The sequence below is a fragment of the Sorex araneus genome, chromosome 3 (genome assembly GCF_027595985.1).
Source record: "Sorex araneus isolate mSorAra2 chromosome 3, mSorAra2.pri, whole genome shotgun sequence".
Classification (NCBI taxonomy): Eukaryota; Metazoa; Chordata; class Mammalia; order Eulipotyphla; family Soricidae; genus Sorex; species Sorex araneus.
In genome coordinates, this window is record NC_073304.1 from 190,269,568 (window position 1) to 190,292,276 (window position 22,709).

General features: G+C 39.2%; 2 protein-coding genes across 2 annotated transcripts; both read left to right on the plus strand.

Moving 5' to 3' along the window:
- LOC101555788 (olfactory receptor 1E5) lies at positions 1–942 on the plus strand. The gene has a single exon (XM_004605243.2). It carries the CDS (start codon positions 1–3, stop codon positions 940–942), a length of 942 nt encoding a protein of 313 aa, XP_004605300.2.
- An 18,591-nt stretch (positions 943–19,533) lies between these two features.
- LOC101556056 (olfactory receptor-like protein DTMT) lies at positions 19,534–20,478 on the plus strand. The gene has a single exon (XM_004605244.2). The coding sequence runs from the start codon at positions 19,534–19,536 to the stop codon at positions 20,476–20,478; it is 945 nt and encodes a 314-aa protein (XP_004605301.1).
- Positions 20,479–22,709: the final 2,231 nt, after the last annotated feature.

Here is a 22,709-nt window from a genome sequence, read left to right on the forward strand (position 1 = left end):
ATGATAGGAAAGAATCAGACAGTTGTCTCTGACTTCCTCCTCCTGGGCTTGCCAATTCATCCTGAGCATCAAAACCTGTTCTATGTCCTGTTCCTGGCTATGTACCTAACGACCGTCCTGGGAAACCTGCTCATCATTGTCCTCATTCGCCTTGACCCTCATCTCCACACACCCATGTATATGTTTCTCAGCAACTTATCTTTCTCAGACCTCTGTTTTTCCTCTGTCACAATGCCCAAATTACTGCAGAACATGCAGAGCCAAGTCCCATCCATCCCCTATGCCGGATGCCTGACTCAAATGTACTTCTTCCTGTTTTTCGGAGACCTAGAGAGCTTTCTCCTGGTAGCCATGGCCTATGACCGCTATGTGGCCATCTGCTTCCCTTTACACTACAACACCATCATGAGCCCCCAGCTCTGCCTGTCCCTGGTGGTGCTGTCCTGGGTTCTGACCACATTCCATGCCATGTTGCACACTCTGCTCATGGCCAGACTGCGTTTTTGTGCAGACAATGTGATCCCCCACTTTTTCTGTGATATGTCTGCTCTGCTGAAACTGTCATGTTCTGACACTCAAGTTAATGAGTTGGTTATCTTTATCATGGGAGGACTCATTCTTGTTATCCCTTTTCTCCTGATCATCATGTCCTATGCCCGAATCGTCTCCTCTATTCTCAAGGTCCCTTCAGCCAGGGGTATTCGCAAAGCCTTCTCCACCTGTGGCTCCCACCTCACTGTGGTGTCACTGTTCTATGGGACAGTTATTGGTCTCTACTTAATTCCATCATCTAACAACTCTGCTGTCAAGGAGACTGTCATGACTATGATGTACACCGTGGTGACCCCCATGTTGAATCCATTCATCTACAGCCTGAGGAACAAAGACATGAAAGGAGCATTGGGGAGAGTCTTTAGCAAAAGGAAAATCCCCTTTCATTGAGTATGGCAAAGATTCCAATTTACAATGTTTACATGGTTTCATCTGTAACTGTAGCACTTGATATTTTTACATAATTTTATCCAGTTGATACATATATTGATGTCAATTTTATAATATTGATCAAGACTTACTCATATTTCCTACAGCTTCTGTTAAAAGGCACACTATATAGGAGTTAAATAAGTAAAATAGAATTAATAGAGGTCTGTGGATGAATGAGGAAAAATGATCTAAGTGATCTACTAGCAAGGTCCCCTATTTTGTTATTTTCAGGTCACTCTGAAAGGACACAATTTAATTTTTTTTTTTTATTGAATCACCATGTTCAAAGTTACAAAGCTTTCAGGCTTAAGTCTCAGTTATATAATGATCAAACACCCATACCTTCACCAATGCACATGTTCTACCACCAAGAACCCCAGTATGCCTCCCATCCCACCCCCAACCCCCACCTGTGAAGAACACAATTTAAAAATGTTTGTTTCATTAACTGCCACCTGAAAAATAAAGAGGATAAAGCGTTTTACTTTCAATCTTATCTCTATGTATGGAAATGTATAAATCTCCAAATATTTTCCATTTTTTGTCTTGTAGTTCTTCCAAGTGATGGCGTGTATAACCATTATTTAATTTCTCTTATATTCATCTTATTTCCACATCTCTAATTGCAATCTAGACATTTACACAGTCAATTAGTTTTCTTTTTGAAATTGTCACTGGCTTACAATAATATGTAATTTTTAGGAGAAGAGAGCTTCACTCTCCTGTAAAACGGCATCCAATACCATAGTTCTTGTGTTACCTCAATATTAAAATTCAAGATCTATTTTAAGATTCATAGTAGGAATTTTACTTGATTTTACACTAACAATAGGTTCTTTACAATTTATTTTATTATTTTTTTTGGTTTTGGGCCCACACCCAATGATGCTCAAGGGTTACTCCTGGGTCTGCACTCAGAAATCACTCCTGGAGGTGCTCATGGGACCATACAGGATGCCAGGGATTGGATCTGGCATCCAATCAAGTACCTTACCTTCTGTTACTATTACACTGGCCCATAGTTCCTTTATATTTTAAAATTTGAACTCTTTGTTTTTCTCCCCAATTTTATTTTATTTTAATAAAGTAGCTCACAGTAATTTACCACATTCAATATTCCAACACCAATCCCACCACCATAACACCTTCCCACCGCCTTTAGTTACCCCACCATCATCCAAGCCTCCCGTGTGCTCCAGGGATTCTGAGATTTTGGATAGGGTGATACAACTAGTGGCTCTCTTGTGAGATTTATTTATGAGCCTCTGGATCATGACCGTTAATTAGTTTAAATGGTGCCGGAGGTGATTCCTGGCTGTGGCCGTTGGCCTCTGGGAAAACAGGCATATGATTGAAGATTACCCATTCCCAAATCTGCAAGAGCCTGGAGGTTCAGGTCACAAAAGCTACATACCTGAGGTTTCCAGCGGATTCATTCTCATGGATGAGGCCTTAGCCCAAGCCTGTGGAGATTGGCCATGAGGATGGCAGCAACTGGGTTCTGGAGGTTTTCTGCTGCCGGGCTTCTGCTGAGGCAGGTGTAGGGACTCGCCTGTCCCCTTTTGTTTGTCCCAGATGAAGTTCAGCCTGGCATGGAACCTCACATGTGGCTTGTGACTCTCTTGTGAGATTTATTTGTGAGTCTCGTACACTTTACATTTAATTTTTATTTTTTCTTTTTTCAATAATTTATTTATTTTTTAATTGGTGAGTCACAGTGAGGGTACAGTTACAGATTAACACATTTTCGTGATTGTTTTTCCCCCATGCATACATTTAATTTTTCAACTCTTTCTATATCTTTTATAGTCTATATGGTTATGCTTTGAAACATATTTTTTATGCAAAAGCTATACACATTTATATAAACATTTTGGAATTTGGATGTATGTTCACATAATATCATTACCATGCAAAAACATATCTATTGCCTCCATAATTTCCTTGTTTCTCTTGGTAAAAAGAGTTAACATGAGATTTATCCTCTTAATAGTGGCTGTACCATTCAACATTCTTACCAATAGCTTAAAAAATTTTCATTTCCCACTAGTGGAATTAGATCACAATTTAATACCATACACAAAATTAACTCAAAGTACAAGAAGAAAGCATCGTGACACACCAGAATCTCAGCATCAGAGATATATTTGGAGACTCAAACTCCATTGACAAGAATAAATAAACGAACTCTACAAAATCAAAGAGCTATATAATATTAGAAGCTTAAAAGTCAAGTGTACAGCATTTGCATTGAGAAAGATTGAGTTCAACCCATGAGCCATCAACTAGAAGCAGCCCTTGAGCACGCCTGGCTATCTTCCCCGGGGCCCTTCGGAGAGCGTTCAGGGATCACTCCTGGAAAGGTTCAGAGGACCATATAGGGTGCAAGGGATTGAACTCAGGTCACTTGTATGTAATGCAAGTGCCCTACATGCTGTACTATCTTTTCAGTTCCATGTGTTCTACTTGATACTAGAACCATATCTCACTGTTAGCATGAAAGTGGATTTTCCTGCATTTGTGGGTTCTTGAGAAATATATAAAAGATTTATATACAAAACTTACAAGGTTAAAAGTTAGTGTTTATTGTACAGATGAAGTAGATAGATCCAGGCTACTCCCCAGATTCCAAGTTCTCTTTTACCAGTGAACAATGTCACTGTTCCTGTTCCTGACACTACCTCGCCTGTGAATCACCTCTTTGTTTCGTTCCACTCTACTCACCTCCAGTGAACAACAGCTAGGTCCTGTCCCTGTGTCACTCTGTCCTGTGTACAATTTCCTCAGTCTCTGACCATTGCCACATACAGTTAGGGGAGATCCCTGTAATCTGTACTTGTTGCTGGGCCTCTCAACTGTACCCCAGCAGTTTCTGTCATCCTGTTCTGGCTTTCCTAGTCTTTGGCCATGGCCATGTGCACATGGGTGAAACACCTGTGCTCAGCACCTCAGCACTTTCTGGATGTTCGAGCCTTGCCTCTACTCTTCCTCTCTGGGTCTAAATGGACCCCCTGTACTAGACCATGTATCTGAGTGTATGTACAACCCTGGGAAGAGAGGAGAGAATCCAAAGAGAAGAATTTCAGAGGGGTAAGGGACCTGCGACGGGGGATTCCTTTTATCTGCTGCCATATTCCATCCCCTCAGTTATCCCATTATCCATTCTGATTGGCTACCTATTCCATTGGTGAGACTTAAAGTGACCTGGTGCTCCACCCTCCCATTCCTGCTGTTTCAACACTATTCACAAAAGTTAACACAAAGTGGATCATAGACCTCAAGATTAGACAGACTAAAATTCATAAGATAAATGAAGGACAAAGCTCAACAACAACAAAAACAGCCAACAAGTCCATCAAAGAATGTGGAGAAGAGATGAAGAGACATCTCTCTGTAGAAGGCATGTCAATGGTCAGTAGGCATAAGAAAAAATGTTCATTATAATGGGAGTACAAATCAAATAAATATGGCGATTTCTTAAAAAATTAAGAATAGAACTTCCTTGCAGCCACAGAGATAATACAAAGCTTAAGGGACTTGCTTCATAGGAGCTTGTGATTATGACACTAGTTTAAAATCCCAGCACTGTACATGATCCCCTTGGTGTGCTTAGTATTCCCTGAGCTGTACCAGGTGTGACCACTCCTCCTCAAAGAAAATATTTGGGATTTCACACATTTCATCAATTTATCTCCTGGGCAACTACCCCAAGAACACAAAAACATTAATTTGAAAAGACATTTGCACATATCTATCTATCTATCTATCTATCTATCTATCTATCTATCTATCTAGTTTTTTTGTTTTGTCTTGTTTTTGGTCACACCTGGCAATGTGCAAATTTGGGTTTTGTGCTCAGATATTACTCCTGGTGGTGCTTGGGGAACCGTGTGAGATGCCAGGGATTGAACCCAAGTTGGCCATGTGCAAGGCAAGCACCCTACACATTATACTATCTCTTTGACCCTACAGATTTTTTTCCTGTAGTGAGAAATTAATTTTTTTGTGTTTGGCTACTACTTTCTCAGTTTCTCTCAAAACAGTTGAGAACACACAAAAGGGTTGGTATGGAATCTATTCCTTATTTGAAAGAGGTTGACTCCAGGGGTGTGTGTGGGGGAGGTGGTGTATTTGTATAGTTTTTTGGTATCAAATGCTAAACTTCTTTTAGGAATGTTTATTGTGACATCATGATTTACAAAGTTGTTCACAATAGGGTGTTTTGGGCATACAGTATTCCAATATCAGTCTCACCACCAATATCCCTTTCACTACATCAATTTTCCCAGGTTCCTTCTCACTCCACCATCCTACCCACTTGTAGGCATATAACAAATTTATTTAATGTTATATGGTTCAATAAAACTTAAAGGAATGACAAATAAAATTATCAGGAAAGAATAAAACTCAATTTGTGTTGATGGATTGTTATATGTCTTTAACCTTTCTTAATCTAGTAAAAAACAACCATATATACCACTAGTGAGTGCCTTACTCAATGCCTCATGATGGGAAGTTTCTCCTGTCCTTTAACTGTCCTTTAAATGATTTTTTAAGCATTTAAGCCCTTTTAATGCTTCTTGCAAAATTGGTTTCAAGGCTATGAATTCCCTAAGCTGTTAGGCAATAGCTGTCCATGAAGCCTGTCCACAAAGCTCAAATCTGAATGATAACCTAGCTGGATAGAATATTCTTGATGAGGTGTTCATTTTGTTGAGTTTTTGTATTGTATTCTTCCATATTCTTCTGGCTCACATAGTCTCATTTGATATATTTGCCATACATTTAATAGCTTTAATTTGTATATAAGTACCTTTATTTTTATCTTGCTGCATTAAATATTCTACCTTTGGATTTTATAATTTTGAGTATAATATGCCCTGAAGTTTTCTTGACTGGGTTTATTTTCATTGAGACTCTTTGGTCTTTTTGTATCTCAGTGCCTGTAATCCTCAACTTTGGGAAGTTCTTAACAATGATTTCTTTGACTATTGTTTCTTTATCACATTTGCAGTTCTACTTTTCAGGGTCTCTGATGATTATTATATTGTTCCTCTTGAACTCATCCCATAGTTCTCTGGTCTGCTGTTCATTTCTTTTCAGGCTATCTTCTACCTTTTGCTGTTTCCTAGAAGTTTCCTCCTCCTCCTTTTGGAGCTCCTTGATATTTTTCTCAGCTTCTGTTATTCTGCTATTCAAAGCTTTTATAACTTCTTTTTAATCACCTACCATGTTCTTTGTTTCTGCATTTCTGTGTAGTTTTAAAAATTTTGAGTCTCATGCTTTCTTGTGCTTCTCTGATTATCTGTGCCAATGTTTTTTTGAAACGCATTGAACATCCTCATCATAGTGTTACTAAAGACACTGCCTGAGGATTTATTGGTGTGGTTTATGTCTCTAGTGACAATTGTTTTCTTGCATCAAGCTTGTGGGCTTCTACATGTTTCCCCCATTGGTTTTCTAGCATTCTTGTTGTGCTGGCGGTGAGTCTTTGTAGCTATTCCTTCCCCCATGCCCCAGAAAATACTGAGGGATTAAGCTGGAAATTTCTCTGTCTTTTCTGTCTGTCCTTGGATGGTGGAGCAGCAAGGTCAGGCAGGAGCTGTGCTGTGGACCCTTACTATGCCACAGTGCCACAGGTTGAATGTGGAGGCTGCTGGGACCCACTCAATAGAGGGGGGCTCTGCCTCCTATTCTGGAATATTCCCAGTGATATCAGCCTCACCTGGGGTAGTGGAGCAGCAAGCAGAAGGTACAAACTTTTTTTTTTTAATGCACCAGGCAAATGCAAATTGCTGTTGAAAGTGATGATGATCATATAGTTATTGCAATGATACTAGGAATAAGAGACATAGCAGCTAAATATAGCTGTTCTAGGTGCTATAAGAGACATAGCAGCAGGAAATGGCTAGTGGGCAGCCAGCCTCCACTACCCAACCATCATCACGCTCCAGGCTGCTTTCCACATGCTTGGGCCGAGCCTCATGCATGAGTGAAGTCCCATGGAACCCAGGTAATGTGGAACTTTGTGATCTTGGACTCTGGCCTCAACGGGACCTGGGAGCAGAGATCCTCTGCCTGCTTCCCCCTGTCTCTGGCAACCTGAGGGTCACACTCATAAACCACCTCCTATCTGGCGCCAGATAATCTCCTCATCAGCCACCCTCAAGAACTCACGGCTGCTTCTCCCAGAAGGGAGCATAAAATGAGGCCCCCATAACCATGCCACCGGACTCTGTGCCAGGCTGTTTTCACTTGGGGCACCCCAGAGGAGGGCAAGTGAGAGCCCTCCCTGCCCCTAGGGACCCAGCCCTGGAAGCTGACCTCCACAACACAACTGCCGCAACACTCCAGGCCACTTTCCACACGCTCGGGCTGAGCCTCACACATGAGTGAACATATTCCTGGACACATCATCATAGAGGGAAATAAATACATGTGCCTCTCAGAGAGCCGGGCAAGCTACTGAGAGTATCCTACCTGCACGGAAGAGCCTGGCAAGCTCCCCATGGTGTATTTGATATGCCAAATACAGTAGCAATAACAGGCCTTTTTTCTTCTGACTCTGAAAAAAGTCTCCAATCATTGGGAAAAATGAGTAAGAAGAGGCTGCTAAAATCTCAGGGCTGGAACGAGTGGAGATGTTACTGGTGGCCGCTCGAGCAAATCGATAAACAATGGGATGACAGTGATATAGTGATACAGTGATCTATAGAGAGAGAGATTACTAGGCTTTGAAAGAAAAGATGAATTCTTACAGTTTGCTTAAACTTCAAAAAAATTGGAGGGTAACATGCAGTTGAAGTGGATGAAGTGAGTCAGAGAAAGGACAGATATCATGACCTTGTTCACATGTAGAGTATGAACAACCATAATAAGAGAATATGCAATAACTGATAATAACAGATTGCCTATAGAACTGAATTATTTTTATTCCCTTGTTATAGTTCTTATATGAATGAGACCATGATATCTGATTCCTATCAAGGTCACGATTACTATCAGCCTTCCCCTGGGCGATTGTAGCATGCTTTCAACTAATTTTTCTGCCTATAGTGTTGAATGCCTTAATCCATTTTATATACAAATAATAGACATCTTTTGAAACATGTAAATTTGTTTGTATCTTTTCTGCTTAGAATATCTCAACAATTCTCTATTACTCACTATTCTCTATTACTCACTCTGTAAACTATCTTGATTTACATGGCCTTTCAAGACATGCTTCTGCTTGCTTTTTCAGCCTTTTTTTTCATTTGCTTTTTGGGTCACACCCAGCGATGCTCAGGGGTTATTCCTGACTCTGCACTCAGGAATTACTCCTGGAAGTGCTTGGAGGACCATATAGGATGCTTGGGATAGAACCTGGGTCAGCTGTGTGCAAGGCAAACACCTTGCCCACTGTACTTTCACTCCAGCCTCTGTCTTTTCAGCTTTAAATCTCACTTGTGCTCATCTCAAACACCCAGACTCTGCTCTCCTCCCAGCATGTGACTACACTTCAGATGCATTGAGCTTACTTTTGTAAAAAGTCTCAGGATTTCTTACCTCTTTCCATTTACCATTTCAGCTCCCTGATTATTTTTCCTCTTTGGTTATTTTTATTTTAATTTCCTTTTTCCTGCAAGGTGCAGATTCCAATTAAACATCATTAAATTATATTTTCTCACACATTCTGTATAGTTAGGTATTCTGATGATTCTGATGAGTACTTATCACATGCTGTATTTATCCTATGATATAATTTTGTAATACTTAGTTAAGTGCTTCATTGTCAGTCTGTGAGACACACTGAGTTTTCCAAGTCAGGGACTATGTCCATCTTGACTACTGTTTTTCTTTTTCTTTTTTTTTTTTTACGGCATGAACTAATGCCTTGTACATGGTAGTTGCTAAAGAAGTATTTCCTTAAGGGATGCATTAATGAACTAATGGATTAAGTATTTCCTGAGTGAACTGATCTACAACACATTACTTGCTATCATGGAACTGGAAATTCATCTGAAGTGAGATTTATGTAGGGAAGCAATTATTGGGCAAGATAGTGTTGACCAAATACTGTGATACTTATTCTGAAGAGAGATGTTAGTATGGATTGTGAAGATTAGGGAATGCTTCTATGAAAAGGCCAGACTTCTATTGGATGGAATTTCTGTCTCTGGATAGGAACTTTTCAGAAAAGTAGAGGAAGAAGCAGGGGAAAGTACCGGTTTTGTTAATAATGAGTTTCTTTGGGACCTAGGGATCCCAGGAGTCAAGGCTCGTAGAATAGAGGAGTCAGAAGACAATGTCAAAGACTGGCTGGAAATGCAGAACCAGGAAGCAGCAATCAGGCATCCAGCTCTCGAGCCACACTTAGGCAAGCTGGGTAAGTGAGAAGGGAGTTCAGAAGAGATAGTATAAAATATTACTTTACAAATATTAGGACTCTACAAATCTATAGTGTAGTTCCTTCAGGATGGTTTGGAAGACTTTATACTCATCATTATTATTTTTTATCTTAACAGCCATTCGATTCTCTAAATCTAGTTGGTGATCCTAGTTAATAGGAACTAACAAACTGTACATTTGTTGAGTACTTACAGCATCTCAAGAAACAATTATTCCAAATTTGCACTTTTGCAAAGTGTATAAGATTAAAAAATGGTGAAGTATAAATTTGGAGAACTACATCAATTTCCAGCAAATAATGGAGTTGGATAGCTCTGGACTATTGAATAATTTGTATGGGAACAAGGTAAACAGGATGTAAGAGGCTGTTTTCCAGCCTGCCATGAAACTAGATCTACTCTGCTACTCTGAACTGTTTCAATATGCATGTCTTAAGTTAGGGTAAATCTATACCTAACAACATAAGAGGACATGTTTGGTATATGGGTTTCAATCTGTTGCATTTAGACCTGTAGCTTCTTCCATTCCACAGTGTTTATCCAACACCATCTTTCTCAGCATCAAGGTGTGGGATCACTGGATTGGGGAAAAGTGATTAAGGAAGGGGTACTTGGAAATATACTGCATCCTCATCACAGGACTTAATGATAATAACAGTTACCAATGACATATCTCACTGTATGCAAAAGTTTTATTTTATTTAAATTAAAAAAATCATTATTATTATTTTTTGCTTTTTGGGTCACACCTGGCGATGCACAGGGCTCATTCCTGTCTCTGAACTCAGGAATTACCCCTGGTAGTGCTCAGGGGACCATATGGGATGCTGGGAATTGAACCCGGGTCGGCCGCGTGCAAGGCAAACGCCCTATCCGTTGTGCTATCACTCCAGCCCCATTTTATTTTATTTTTAACATGGATTATTCCCTGTTCCTCCACCTCCGCTTGCTTTGGCACAAAGTATAGTTAACTTTTTTATTTCTATCAAATTTATGAAATAATGAAGGTCAAGCTAGGTTAAGTCCCATGTCTGAGCTCATAAAGGGGGGTGGTGAATGTAGGGCAATGATCCCAGACCTACAGCTCCAGGGACAGCACTTAAGTTCTATGGATGCACACAGGGATCCTTCCAAACTCATGAGTCTCTTTTGATATCCCCAGAAGTTCCCTCTCAATTTTATTCCCTTTTAATTTTTAATTCTCTCACTAATTTCCAATTAGTCAATGACGTCTTTCTTATACAAGAAAAAGACAGGATTTTTTTCACATAGGTTGAGAAAGTACAATCCAGGTAATGAAAAAAGCAAAGTGGATTTGATTTCTTCAAAAATATCAAATCAAAGAAATCAAAGCAAATAAAAAATCCATCTTCTCAGCATCTATTATTGCAGGAATTGGACCCAAAGTTTGGGGGTTGGTGTGTTTTAGTGCCTGTTTATGGTGAGAGTATTTCTACTGCTTTCTAGTTTTTCTTTGTGTTTTGGACTACACCCAGTAATATTTTAGGGCTTATTCTTGGCTCTGTGCTCCGGTATCACTCTGGGCAGTGCTTAGGAGACCATATGGGGTGCTGGAGATTAAACCCAGATTTGCTACATACGAGGCAAGCACCCTACCCACTGTAATACCTCGCTGGTGCTTGCTTTCTAATTTTTAAGCAACTCAGAATTCCACACCATTCTGCACTATAAACAAATTGAGTCAAAATTGTCCCTAGGCTGAGGCAGACATAGATCACAGGCTGGGAAAATAAGGGTTCACCATCTTGCCCTTATCTGCTTAGGTGAATGGCCAAGAGAATACGATTAACTGATAGGAGAGACAAATAGATGGTCTTTGGAGTCAGAGTGCCTGGAGTAGGTCAATAAGAAGAACATAGTGTTGATGGTTGGTGGTGGCAGAGACCCCACCTCATTTTGCACAGTATTTACTTCTGGCAAAGCTGGTCCAGTGCTCCTTTGATTGGATCATTTCTTTTATCTTACAGCTGCCAGTAGTGGGCCCCAGTGATGGAAAGTAGAGGAAGAAGCATTATGAGAAGTCCAAATTAGGGAATTTATGCTGTGGTGACCAAACACTTACAAGAGTTTTGCCTCCCAATATCTTTGGCATTACTGCTTTCATAAGGACCAGGCTTCAGCAAAGTCTCCAGTTTATTTAATGGGCCAAACATGCCTGCGATGGTGTCTAGGTTTGGATTACACTCAAGCGCTTCATATTTTCAGGTAAGATATTTTTTGCAGTCCTCAGGTTTGTTTATTTGTACTCCTTTTCATCCTCCAGTAATTCTAGTACCCATTTTGTTTTTAATTTATTTTTTTCTAGTGCTGTTTCTGGATGAAATGTGTTATTTTCTAGGTGAATATCTTGTGTTACAAGAGTTATTCATTGCTTATGTTACATAAAAACTAGTTCTTCAGATAAACTTTTCCTCAGTCACATCACATTAGCTTCATATGATCCAGAAATACTCAAAACTGTATTAATAGTTAAAAAAATTCTTGATGGGAGGATTTGGGATAGTACCTGGTGTTATAGTAAGTGGGGGATAAAGAGAACAAAATTTTTTGATTGAAGTCTCAGATAATTTGTGATTTTAATTTTTACTGCAATCTAGAGAATAAACGCAAGCTTTCATCTAGAGAAGGACTTTAGTAAAACTGCCAATCTTGGCCATTTCTAATGCAAAATATTAAAGAATTATTTTAAATGTTATTTTTAGCTTTAGAACTGGAATTGTTATCTGTAAGTATCTTTGCCTTCATTTTATTGGACATGTTATTATTTAAGATACAAAACTGGGATTATTAGTCTTTCAAACATAGTTCTTATATTCATTTCCACAGTGGAATTGGTCTGTAACTTTATTCTTCATGACTTTCCCTTTAACAAATTATATATCTTCTATTTGATTTAGCCTCTGGAATGCTTATGGAGAACCCAAAGATTATTTTTTCCTTGAAATTAAATTTCACAATTGAAAGGGACATATGAAAGGACATAAATAAACAGCTAACTGGATTTCACACCCATGTAATCAAAGCACATATTTTCCTTGTACTCTTTTCCAAGTGATACTCATAAACATAAATAGATACAGACTGTTCTGGTGGTTATCTTTAAAGCTAAAATTTGTCATCACAGGGCTGGAAGGATAGGATAGTAGGTAGAATGTAGGCAGAACGCCTTGTGCTCAGTTGACCTGAGTCTGATCTCCAGCACCCCACACAGTCCACTGAGCTCTGCCAGGAGTGATCACTAATCACTGAGCCAAGAGTAAGCCCTGAGTACTGCTATGCAAAAAAATTGTCATCTCATGAACTTCACGTAAATGTACACTTTTGAATATGGATTATTTTATTCAACATCCATTATTATTTTTTATTGTTAATCTTGTGGGGTGTCCTCTAAAGTAGGACTTAGGAATCTAGGGGCCCCTACTGGAAGTTTTTTGCTAGCTGGGTCAGTGGTTCAATGCTAGACTCTGAGGATGCAGTGATGCTTGGACTTGGTAGAGTTGGGGATCACAGGGCCACACCAATGCTGCTCATGAAACTTCAGGGCTATCCCTGGTGATACTTGAGGGAGCATGTGGAGCCAAGGATCAAAATGGCATCAGCTGCATGCCAGGAATGTACCTCAATCCCTGTACTAGTTTTTTTTTTCTTTTTGGGTCACACCTGGCGATGCACAGGGGTTACTCCTGGCTCTGCACTCAGGAACTACCCCTGGCCGTGCTCAGGGGACCATATGGGATGCTGGGATTTGAACCCGGGTCGGCCGCGTGTAAGGCAAACGCCCTACCCGTTGTGCTATCTCTCCAGCCCCTGTACTAGCTTTCTAACACCAGTATCTGAGTTTTTGTAAGTACCACCTCTAACTATGCTCAGGGAGTCCGGGGTCATGGTGGTGGTGATGCTTGGTCCTATAGTGAGAACTGAAGATTTCACAGTCCTTCCTAGCTGTTCTCAAGTTCTGGAAGTACCTGGGGCCAACAGAGTCATACTGAGTTGTGATCAGGGGCCATGTGGTATCAAGGGTCCAGCTCGGGACCTTGCATATAACAGGCGTATGCTCCACCATTTAACCTAAATCTCTGGCCCCAAGATAACATTTTTGAGATTTATCCATGTTGTTGTTTGAAGCATTCTTTATATCATTGCTATATGGCACATCATTCATTGAAATGAATATATCACATTGAAATGAATATATGTTCCCTTATTTCTCTGCTAATGGTTATCTAGCTTTCTCAGTTTAAGCTCTAACACTAGAGCTTCTGTGGGAATTTCTATTATATACCTTTTGGGACTGGAGCAATAGCACAGCAGGTAGGGCATTTGCCTTGCACACGGCTAACCCAGGTTCGATTCCTCCATCCCTCTCAGAGAGACTGGCAAGCTACCAAGAGTATTCCGCCTTCATAGCAGAGCCTGGAAAGCTCCCCGGGGCGTATTCGATATGCCAAAAACAGGAACAACAAGTCTCACAATGGAAATGTTATTGGTGCTCGCTCAAGCAAATGGATGAACAATGGAATGACAGTGCTACAGTGCTACCTTTTGTAGAAATTTATTTTCTTTTATTTGGCTTTTTCAGGGGCAAAAGTTTAGAGCACAAGGGTAGGCGAATGTTAAATTATGAAACTTGTCAACAGTTTGCAAAGTGGTTTTCCATTTTACTATATTACATGTTAATGAGTAATGTCTGAGTGATACTCTTCTACTATCGGCTTATATTTGATGTGTCAGTGTTTTTACTTTAGCCATTTTATCCTACATTTTGTTTTATTTTTGTTCACAATAATTTTTATATTCAATATTTCAACACCAATTCCACCACCATTACACCTTCCCACCACTAATATTTCATATTTTCTTACCACCATTGAAGCCTGCCCCAAAGGTGGATGATCACTTGTATCATTTGTCATTCCACTGATCTTCGATTTGCTCAAGAGGGAGCCACTAAAGTCTCCATTCATTCCTGTCATGTGCTAGTGTAGCCCAATGGCATCTGCTCACTCCAGGAACATGAAGAGCCTCAAATCGTTCATTCAGGGTCTTGACTAAGAAGTCTGATTATCTCGTAGGTGGGCAACCAGACATTCTTTTGATGTCCCATGGAATCCAATTGGTAACAGCTCTAGTCCAGTGGTTATCTCCAAATTGCATTACGTGATAATAATATTTTTTTATTTTATTATATTTATTATACATTTATTTTATACATGTTAAAAATTTATATATTTATTTACAATATATTATTTATTATATATTAAAAAGGCTATTTATTTCTTTTATTATGATTTATTATGATAAATAATTTATTTTGTATTGCTTGCTATGAATAATCAACTAAAAATGACCCCAAAAGGTTTCTTTAGAGGAAAATGTGTGAAAATTGTTGTATCTCACCAGGAGCCATTAAGCTCTGTATAAGAGATCACTAACATGTTGCTACAGGTTTAGTCCTGTGTGCTAATACATAAGATCAGTTCCCTTAACCTTACACCCCATCAAATAAGGTGTGTTACTCTTGGTATATCAGTGGCATAAAGTATGAGATGTTGTGAGCTCCAGGAATTCTAAAATTTTAAATAGGGTGCTAGAACTGGAGTTAGATTTTTAACTGGATGGTGATTTGGGGTCCAGAGGCATGTCTGCAACATATTGCTCTCTTCCGAGATTTGTTTGTGAGTCTCTGGGATCACGGCCATTAATGAGCTTATATGGCTCCCAGAAGCAGTTCATGGGCATGACAGCCAAGAACCTGGAAACACAGGAAGATGGGTAGAGGGCACCCATTCCCAACTCTGTGCTAGCCTGGAGCTTTCAGTCATAAAACTCAAATACCTGGGTTTTTCAGCAGATTCATTCTCAGGTGTAGGAACTCATCCTGATTCTGTGAAGATCAGCCATGAGCATGGGATACTTTAACCATTTTTAGAGGAAGTGATGGAATATTTTAAAATTTTATTCTGTATTTCTCTGATGAAAAATATTTTTTTTCTTTTTGGCTCATATCTGGCGATGCTCAGGAGTTGCTTCTGGGTCTGCACTCAAAAATTACTCCTGGCAGTACTTGAGGGGTCTGGTCATACGGGATGCCGGGGATCAAACCTGGGTCAGCTGCATGCAAGGTCACCCCACCCACTGTACTATCACTCAGGCCCTGAAAAATAATCTTGAACCTTTCATATGCTATTGTTAACTTATTATAAATATTTTGCAGTTTATTTAGGTTATATTGGTCTTCAGTTTTTTCCAGCCTATTGAATATTTAATGTTTATAAGTATATGCTATGAATTGTTGAGCCAATTTTTGAATTTGTCTTTTCTTAAAAAATATTTTATGCAGATTTTCAAATGTATTTGAAAAGTTTTAGCAAGATTGAGAAATGCCTTTGGCATCATATCCTTTAAAATTTTTTCCTAGTGTACTACACTTATTTATATCTTTAAAAATTATTGACCAGTTTTGTCAAGGTTATGAATTTTATTGCTTTTATGTTTCCATTTTGTTAATTTTGAGTCACTTCATTCTAGTTCTGAAAGTTTCACCACATTTTCCTTTTTTTCAGTTTAATACTTTATTAATTTATTTTTGTTTTTTTCACTATTTTATTCATATAAAGTAGTTTTATCCTTCCTTCTATGACAACCCCATACATTGCATTTTACTTCAGAATAGTGTTGTTGGTTATTTCCTTGATGTAAAAGTTATTCAGAATAGTCTTTCTTTATTTTGAAGTATATAATTTGGGGGTTTTTGTTTGTTTTGGAGCCAGACCAGCAGTTTTCAGGGTTACTCCTGGTTCTGCATTCAGGGATCACCTGAAGGGTTCAGGAGAACCATATGGGGTTTTAGGGTTTGAACCCAGGTTGACCGCATGCAAGCCAAATGCCCTACCCACTGTACTTTTGCTCTGGCCACAAAGTATATAACATTTTTGTTGTTAATTTTTCAATTTATTATACTAAGTTCAGATAACATGATCTATGCAACTTATTTTGGTGGGATGTAAAATTTTAAAGAATTGATGGTACTTTATTATATGTCATGCAGTATGTAGGATTAATAAATAAGGTGTTAGATCAGAAGACGCCCAAATTTATAGGTAGACATCTTGATTATGTCAATGAACATGATAGACCTAGTACTTGCCCTCATGGAGAGTCCTCTCCAGAGGGGATATTATACTAAGCTGCTCCTGTGAGATTTGAGTTAATAGCTGGGGACACTAATTGCATGACTAGGGAAAAAATACTAATACCAATCCATTGGTTCCAAGGGATCCAAGAAACAATGGGGAAATCATTGTAAGTTACCTTTCTTTTTTTTTTAATTGTATTATTTTATTAATGAGTCACCGTGAGGATACAGTTATAGAGTTTTATGCCTGTGTTACAGTTATACAATACTTGAATACCCATCCCTTCACCAGTGCCCATTCTCCTCCACCGATGGCCCCAGTGTCCCTCCCCCCTCCCCATGCCTTCTTCCCCCACCCCATGACAGGGAATTCCTTTTTGTTCTCTCTCTCCTTTTGGGTGTTATGGTTTGCAATGGAGATACTGGGTGGCTATTGTGTTGAGTCTATAGTCTGCTTTCAACTGTAGGTTACCTTTTTAGGCTGGAAATTCTTATTTTCTTTTCCTCTCTGAAATAAATAATTTTATTAGAGACAATAGTTATTTTGAAAAAAATTACATGTGTACTATTTTAAAAGTTTTACTGGGTCATCAATGACTAATCTTATTCTTGCCATCTTAGTGGTACTGTCTAGTCCATACTGTTATTAGGATTCACTGACCATGTTCTCACCTTTTTTCTCTTCCAACTCAAGGAGCTGTCTTTCTGGTTTTCTAAGGGAGAAGTTTTTATTCAGCTCCAGATTCTTCTACCTTAAGTGTTCATTTTTCTATTAATTTTTTTGTTTTTGTTTTTTGGGAAACATCCACCAGTGCTCAGGGCTTACTCCTGATCAGGAACCATATGTAGTATTGGGAATAGAACCCAGTCAGTCACATAAAAGGTAAGTGCCCTACCCACTGAACTTTTGAACTTTTGTCCAGACTGCTACTTTAATTTTTTAATTGATGTTACTGGTGCCCACTCGAACAAATCGATGAGCAAAGGGGTGACAGTGACAGTGCCAGTGATGTAACATTGGTTTATAAGAACACAAATATTCATTTATTTTAGGGATGTAGTGCTACTATATCAGGTCACCAGCAAAGTGCCAGTATTACTTCACCTGGAAGTGTCCTAAGAATTTTTTTCTTTACCGGAAAATTCTGTCCACACCCATTTTTGGATGTAAAAGGCAGAAAAACTTTTGGATATTGTTTTCTTGCTACATATCTATCTTGAGGTAGTGAGCATAAAATTGGCTGCCTACTCTGGGGGAAGTGAAAAACAAGGAAATGCAAGTGAAAAGCAAGGAAACAGAACATTTGAAGATTAATATTTAAAGAGTAATGTCTTATGTTAAAAAAGTTTCCATTTGTTTATTTATTTATTTATGGTTTTGGTACACATCCAGCTGAGCTCGGGAATCACTCCTGGTGGTTTTCAGGGTATCCTTCATGATTGAATCCAATCTGGGTGGATGTAAGGCAAGTGCCTTACTTGATGTACTATCCCTCCAGCCCTATTAATAATTTAAAAAATATTGATAATTGAGATAATTAAAATACCATCTAATTTCCCCTCCTTGAATTACTTTATTGCATAATATATTTCATGATTTACAATGCTTTGTGCACTGCCCCCAAATGGAAGTCTCTGCATGTCTTTGTTCTGTCTATGTTCTCTTATCAGAGGAAGTAGTTATATTTATTAATACTTGGGGACTAATTGTAAGCATGGATTTATAATTGTCCAAGGTACAAATAAGAAACAGCCCCTACTGCCTCCCTAAGGATTTCTTTACTACATTTTGTTTGTGCTTTCCTCCGCAACACTTTCTTCATATAATACAAGTACAATGTGCAACCAGAAGCACTTCTGGCTAATAGCCAGTACTGAAACTGGGCTATTTGATTTGATTTTCAGGTGTTATTTTTATAATTTTAAGAATTTAAGAAAGTTACTTAATGACTTAAAACATCATTAAAAAATCAGAATAGGGGCCGGAGCGATAGCACAGTGGGTGGGGCATTTGCCTTGCACGTGGCTGACCAGGGTTCAATCCCTGGCATCCCATATGGTCCCCCAAACACTGCCAGGAGTAATTCCTGAGTGCAAAGCCAGGAGTAACCCCTGAGCATCGCTGGGTGTGACCCAAAAAGCAAAAAAAAATCAGAATAATGAGTGGAGTTCATAGCCGTACTCTTACATTTAAAAATTTCTGAATAATGAAGATAATGCCATAAAATTTCTGTGGGGAGTAAATGAGAGAATGAATGTTAAGTTTGCATTGTAATTGTAAGTGTCGGGGCCAGAGCAATAGGAGAGCAAGTTAGGCACTTGTCTTGCATGGAGTTGACTAAGGTTCATTCCCTTGCATCCCTATGATCTTTCAAGCACCTCTAGGAGTGATTCCTGAGTGCAGTGCCAGGAGTAAGCTATGAGCATCACCAGGTGTGTGCCCCCATTAAAAAAATTTAGAAAGAGCAAGGACTGGAAATAATTTTTGTTGTCTTGATATCAGTATCACCAACTATCATCATCATCATCATCGTCATCTCCATCACAATCATCAACAACATCATCATTGACATGGCATCACTTACAAGTAATATGGAATGTGGCTGGTTTAATGATTAATATACAATTTTCATTGCTAAGAGACACAAAGAAATGATTTTTTTCAGACTACTTTCTTAGCTAACTTCAGGTCAGTCTTTACCCATGGTATAGTTAGGAAATATTTTAAGAAAATTCTGGAATATTATTTACTTTAACCCATAATTTCATGTGCTTTTGTGATTTTTAATTTATGTGAATATTTATTTCTACACTTGGAAGAGGACCAATACAATATGGAACTTAACCCTTTTGATGTATGGGTATATACTTGGAAAAAGTCTTTTTGAAGGTTCTACAATGTGAATATATGTGAGTGTACATGCACACATTTTCATAAACATTTTTCTTTTTTTATAAGCCTTATTCTTAATTTTAAAAAGGTAAGATGAAAACGATGTGAAAATGGAAAACCAAACCATCGTCTCAGAATTTCTCCTTCTGGGTCTGCCCATTCAACAAGATCAGCGAGACCTGTTTTATGCCCTGTTCCTGGCCATGTATCTTACTACTGTCTTGGGGAACCTCCTCATCGTCATCCTCATTTGTCTGGACTCACATCTGCATACACCCATGTATTTTTTTCTCAGCAATTTATCTTTCTCTGACTTCTGTTTCTCTTCTGTGACCATCCCCAAATTATTAGAGAACATGCACAGCCAGGTCCCAGCCATCCCCTATGCTGGCTGCCTGACTCAAATGTATTTCTTCCTACTTTTTGCAGATGTGGAGAGTTTCCTTCTTGTGGTCATGGCCTATGACCGTTACGTGGCCATCTGCTTCCCGCTGCACTACACTACCATCATGAGCCCCAAGCTTTGTCTGTCTCTGATGGTGCTGTCCTGGGTGTTGACTACTGTCATTTCCTTGTTGCACACCCTGCTCATGGCCCGGTTGTCTTTCTGTGCTGATAATGTGGTCCCCCACTTTTTCTGTGACATGTCAGCTCTACTAAAGTTGGCCTGCTCTGACATTCAGATAAATGAAATGATGATATTTATCTTTGGAGGTCTTGTCATTATTGTTCCTTTCCTGTTAATTTTTTCATCCTATGCACGAATTGTCTCCTCCATCCTCAAAGTCCCTTCTGCCAGGGGTATCCGCAAGGCTTTCTCCACCTGTGGCTCCCACCTCTCTGTGGTGTCTCTCTTCTACGGGACCATATTTGGCCTCTACTTGTGCCCTTCAGCAAACAATTCTACTGTTAAAGAGACTGTTATGGCTGTCATGTACACTGTGGTGACTCCTATGCTGAACCCCTTTATTTATAGCCTGAGGAATCAGGACATAAAGGGAGCTTTGAGAAGAGTCTTTTCAAAGAGGACAAGTCATTTTTCTTTGGGACAGTGATACTAAGGATAAATTATGTTTTAAAGTGTATAACATTCATAAAGAAGAAGTCTTCTGAACAATTTAGTAGAACCTAGCTTCAGTGGTACTAGTGCAGCACTTCTAGGGGAATTTTCCCAAATGTTCTGAGAATTTTCCCAAATGTTATTGTGCCTCTTGGGTTTACTCTTGGACCTCAAGTGTCATGTAGTCCAAGGATGCTCAATGACCTTTATTTGATGTTGAATAAATAACTTTGGTGTTTATTGTACTCAACGAATATATCATCATCATTATTATCATCATCATCCCATTGATTGTCGAATTTCTCGAGCGGTCTCAGTAACGTCTCCATTTGTCCTAGCCCTGAGATTTTAGAAGCTTCTCTTTACTTGTCCTTCCCAACGATGCCGCATTGGAGGCTCTTTCAGGGTCAGTGGAATGAGACCCAACATTGTTACTAGTTTTGGCATATGAATACACCATGGAGAGTTTTCGAGGTTCTCCCATGTTGGCAGGAAACTCCCAGAAGGAGAACTAGGCTATAAGATGTCGCTTCCAGAAGCTTGGTTTTAAGTCTCTGGGTGTGGGCCGTTGGTGGAATTACATGGCGCTGGGGGCAGTCCCTGGGTGTGACCGCCTAGCTACTGGAAAGTGGGAAATCTGGGTGGAAGAGGCCCAGTCCCAATCTGAGCTGGCTTGGAAGTCTCAGCCCTGGGTTCCACACACCTGGGTTCCTCTGCGGTACCTTTATGCGTGAGGCTCATCCAACTGTATGGAGAGGGGCCTTGAACATGGCTGTGGCTAGGTTCCGGAGGTCTTCGGCCACTGGGAGCTCTGCTTGGGGTGGTGAGGGAAGCTAGAGTCCACCTCCTCTGAGGGGCCCCAGGGAAGACATCCAGGAGTGTGGGCAAGAGACTCTCTGCATCGCTCTCTCCCGGGATCTCAGTTTTAAGTCTCTGGGTGTGGACCGTTGGTGGGATTACACAACGAATATATAGTAGTTCTTAATCACATAAAAAGTAAATTCAAATTTCTTAGATATTCCAATGACCTGCTTTTGGCAAACATTTATTCAATGAAGACCATCTTCCAATTTATTACATATCCTCATAATTTTTATTCTCCAGGATTATCATTTCTCTTTTGGTAACCTAGTCAATTCTTAATTTTACTTTTAGATGTGGATTGATCACATTAGTTAGTGGTAACATTATAAAGTTAAAAAGATATAACGTCCTCATGAACTATTATAATGTCTCATTATAATGCCTTCTAGTTAGCTGCCAATTAATGACAATGTTTCTTTTGAAAATATTTTATATTTTGGACAGAATTTCTCTTTAAAATTTAGATTATATAAAATGGAATGTGGGCTGGAGGGATAGCACAGTGGGTAAGGCTTTCATGCAGCCAACCCAGTTTCGATTTCTCCGCTCCTCTCGGAGAGCCTGGCAAGCTACCGAGAGTATCTTGTCCACACGGCAGAGCCTGGCAAGCTACCCATGACGTATTTAATATGTCAAAAAAACAGTAACAAGAAGTTTCACGATGGAGATGTTACTGGTGCCCACTCAAGCAAATCGGTGAACAAGGGGAGGACAGTGACAAAATGGAATGGGCTGCAAAGTTCAGTTGTGAAGATCTTAAATTGGTAGACAGTAAAATAAAATGATGGCCCATATGGAAAGTAGGTAACAAATAATAAAGAACTAGAATCTATTTGTGACTCCAGGTAGAACAGTTTTCCTCTGGAATTGCATACACAAATTATTTGATTTCTTCTTTATTTCATCACCGATTCTGCTATAAGTGTCTAGTAATAGGTGTTCTTTAATCACTACAATTCCTTTGCACTTTATGTATGGGAATATAGACTATTGATTTGAATTGAATGTATTTTTGTGTTTCCTGAAATGAATTCATGCCTAAATATTATCCTTTCTAAAATGGAATCTTTGTAATAATGACAACTTTGAATTATTTCTTTTTTGTTGCGGGGATGGTCAGTTAGTGGTGCTCAGGGGCTGTGGTTGGCTCTGCATTCAGGAGTAACCCCTGGTGATGCTTGGGAACTATATATGATGTCAAGTGCCTTAGGCCCTCTACTATCTCTCTGGCACTGAATTAATTTCTTATTAAAACCTTTCTTTTTTAATTCAAAAATAATGCTCTCACTAAGTCAACGTGGCTCATTATACATATGCTCTCATTGCTTTCACCTAAAATTTATTTTGGGTCATGATTTTGCA

Excerpts from the sequence above, each read along its gene's own strand:
- LOC101555788 (XM_004605243.2), top strand. The coding sequence starts at position 1 with ATGATAGGAAAGAATCAGACAGTTGTCTCTGACTTCCTCCTCCTGGGC.
- LOC101556056 (XM_004605244.2), top strand. The coding sequence starts at position 19,534 with ATGGAAAACCAAACCATCGTCTCAGAATTTCTCCTTCTGGGTCTGCCC.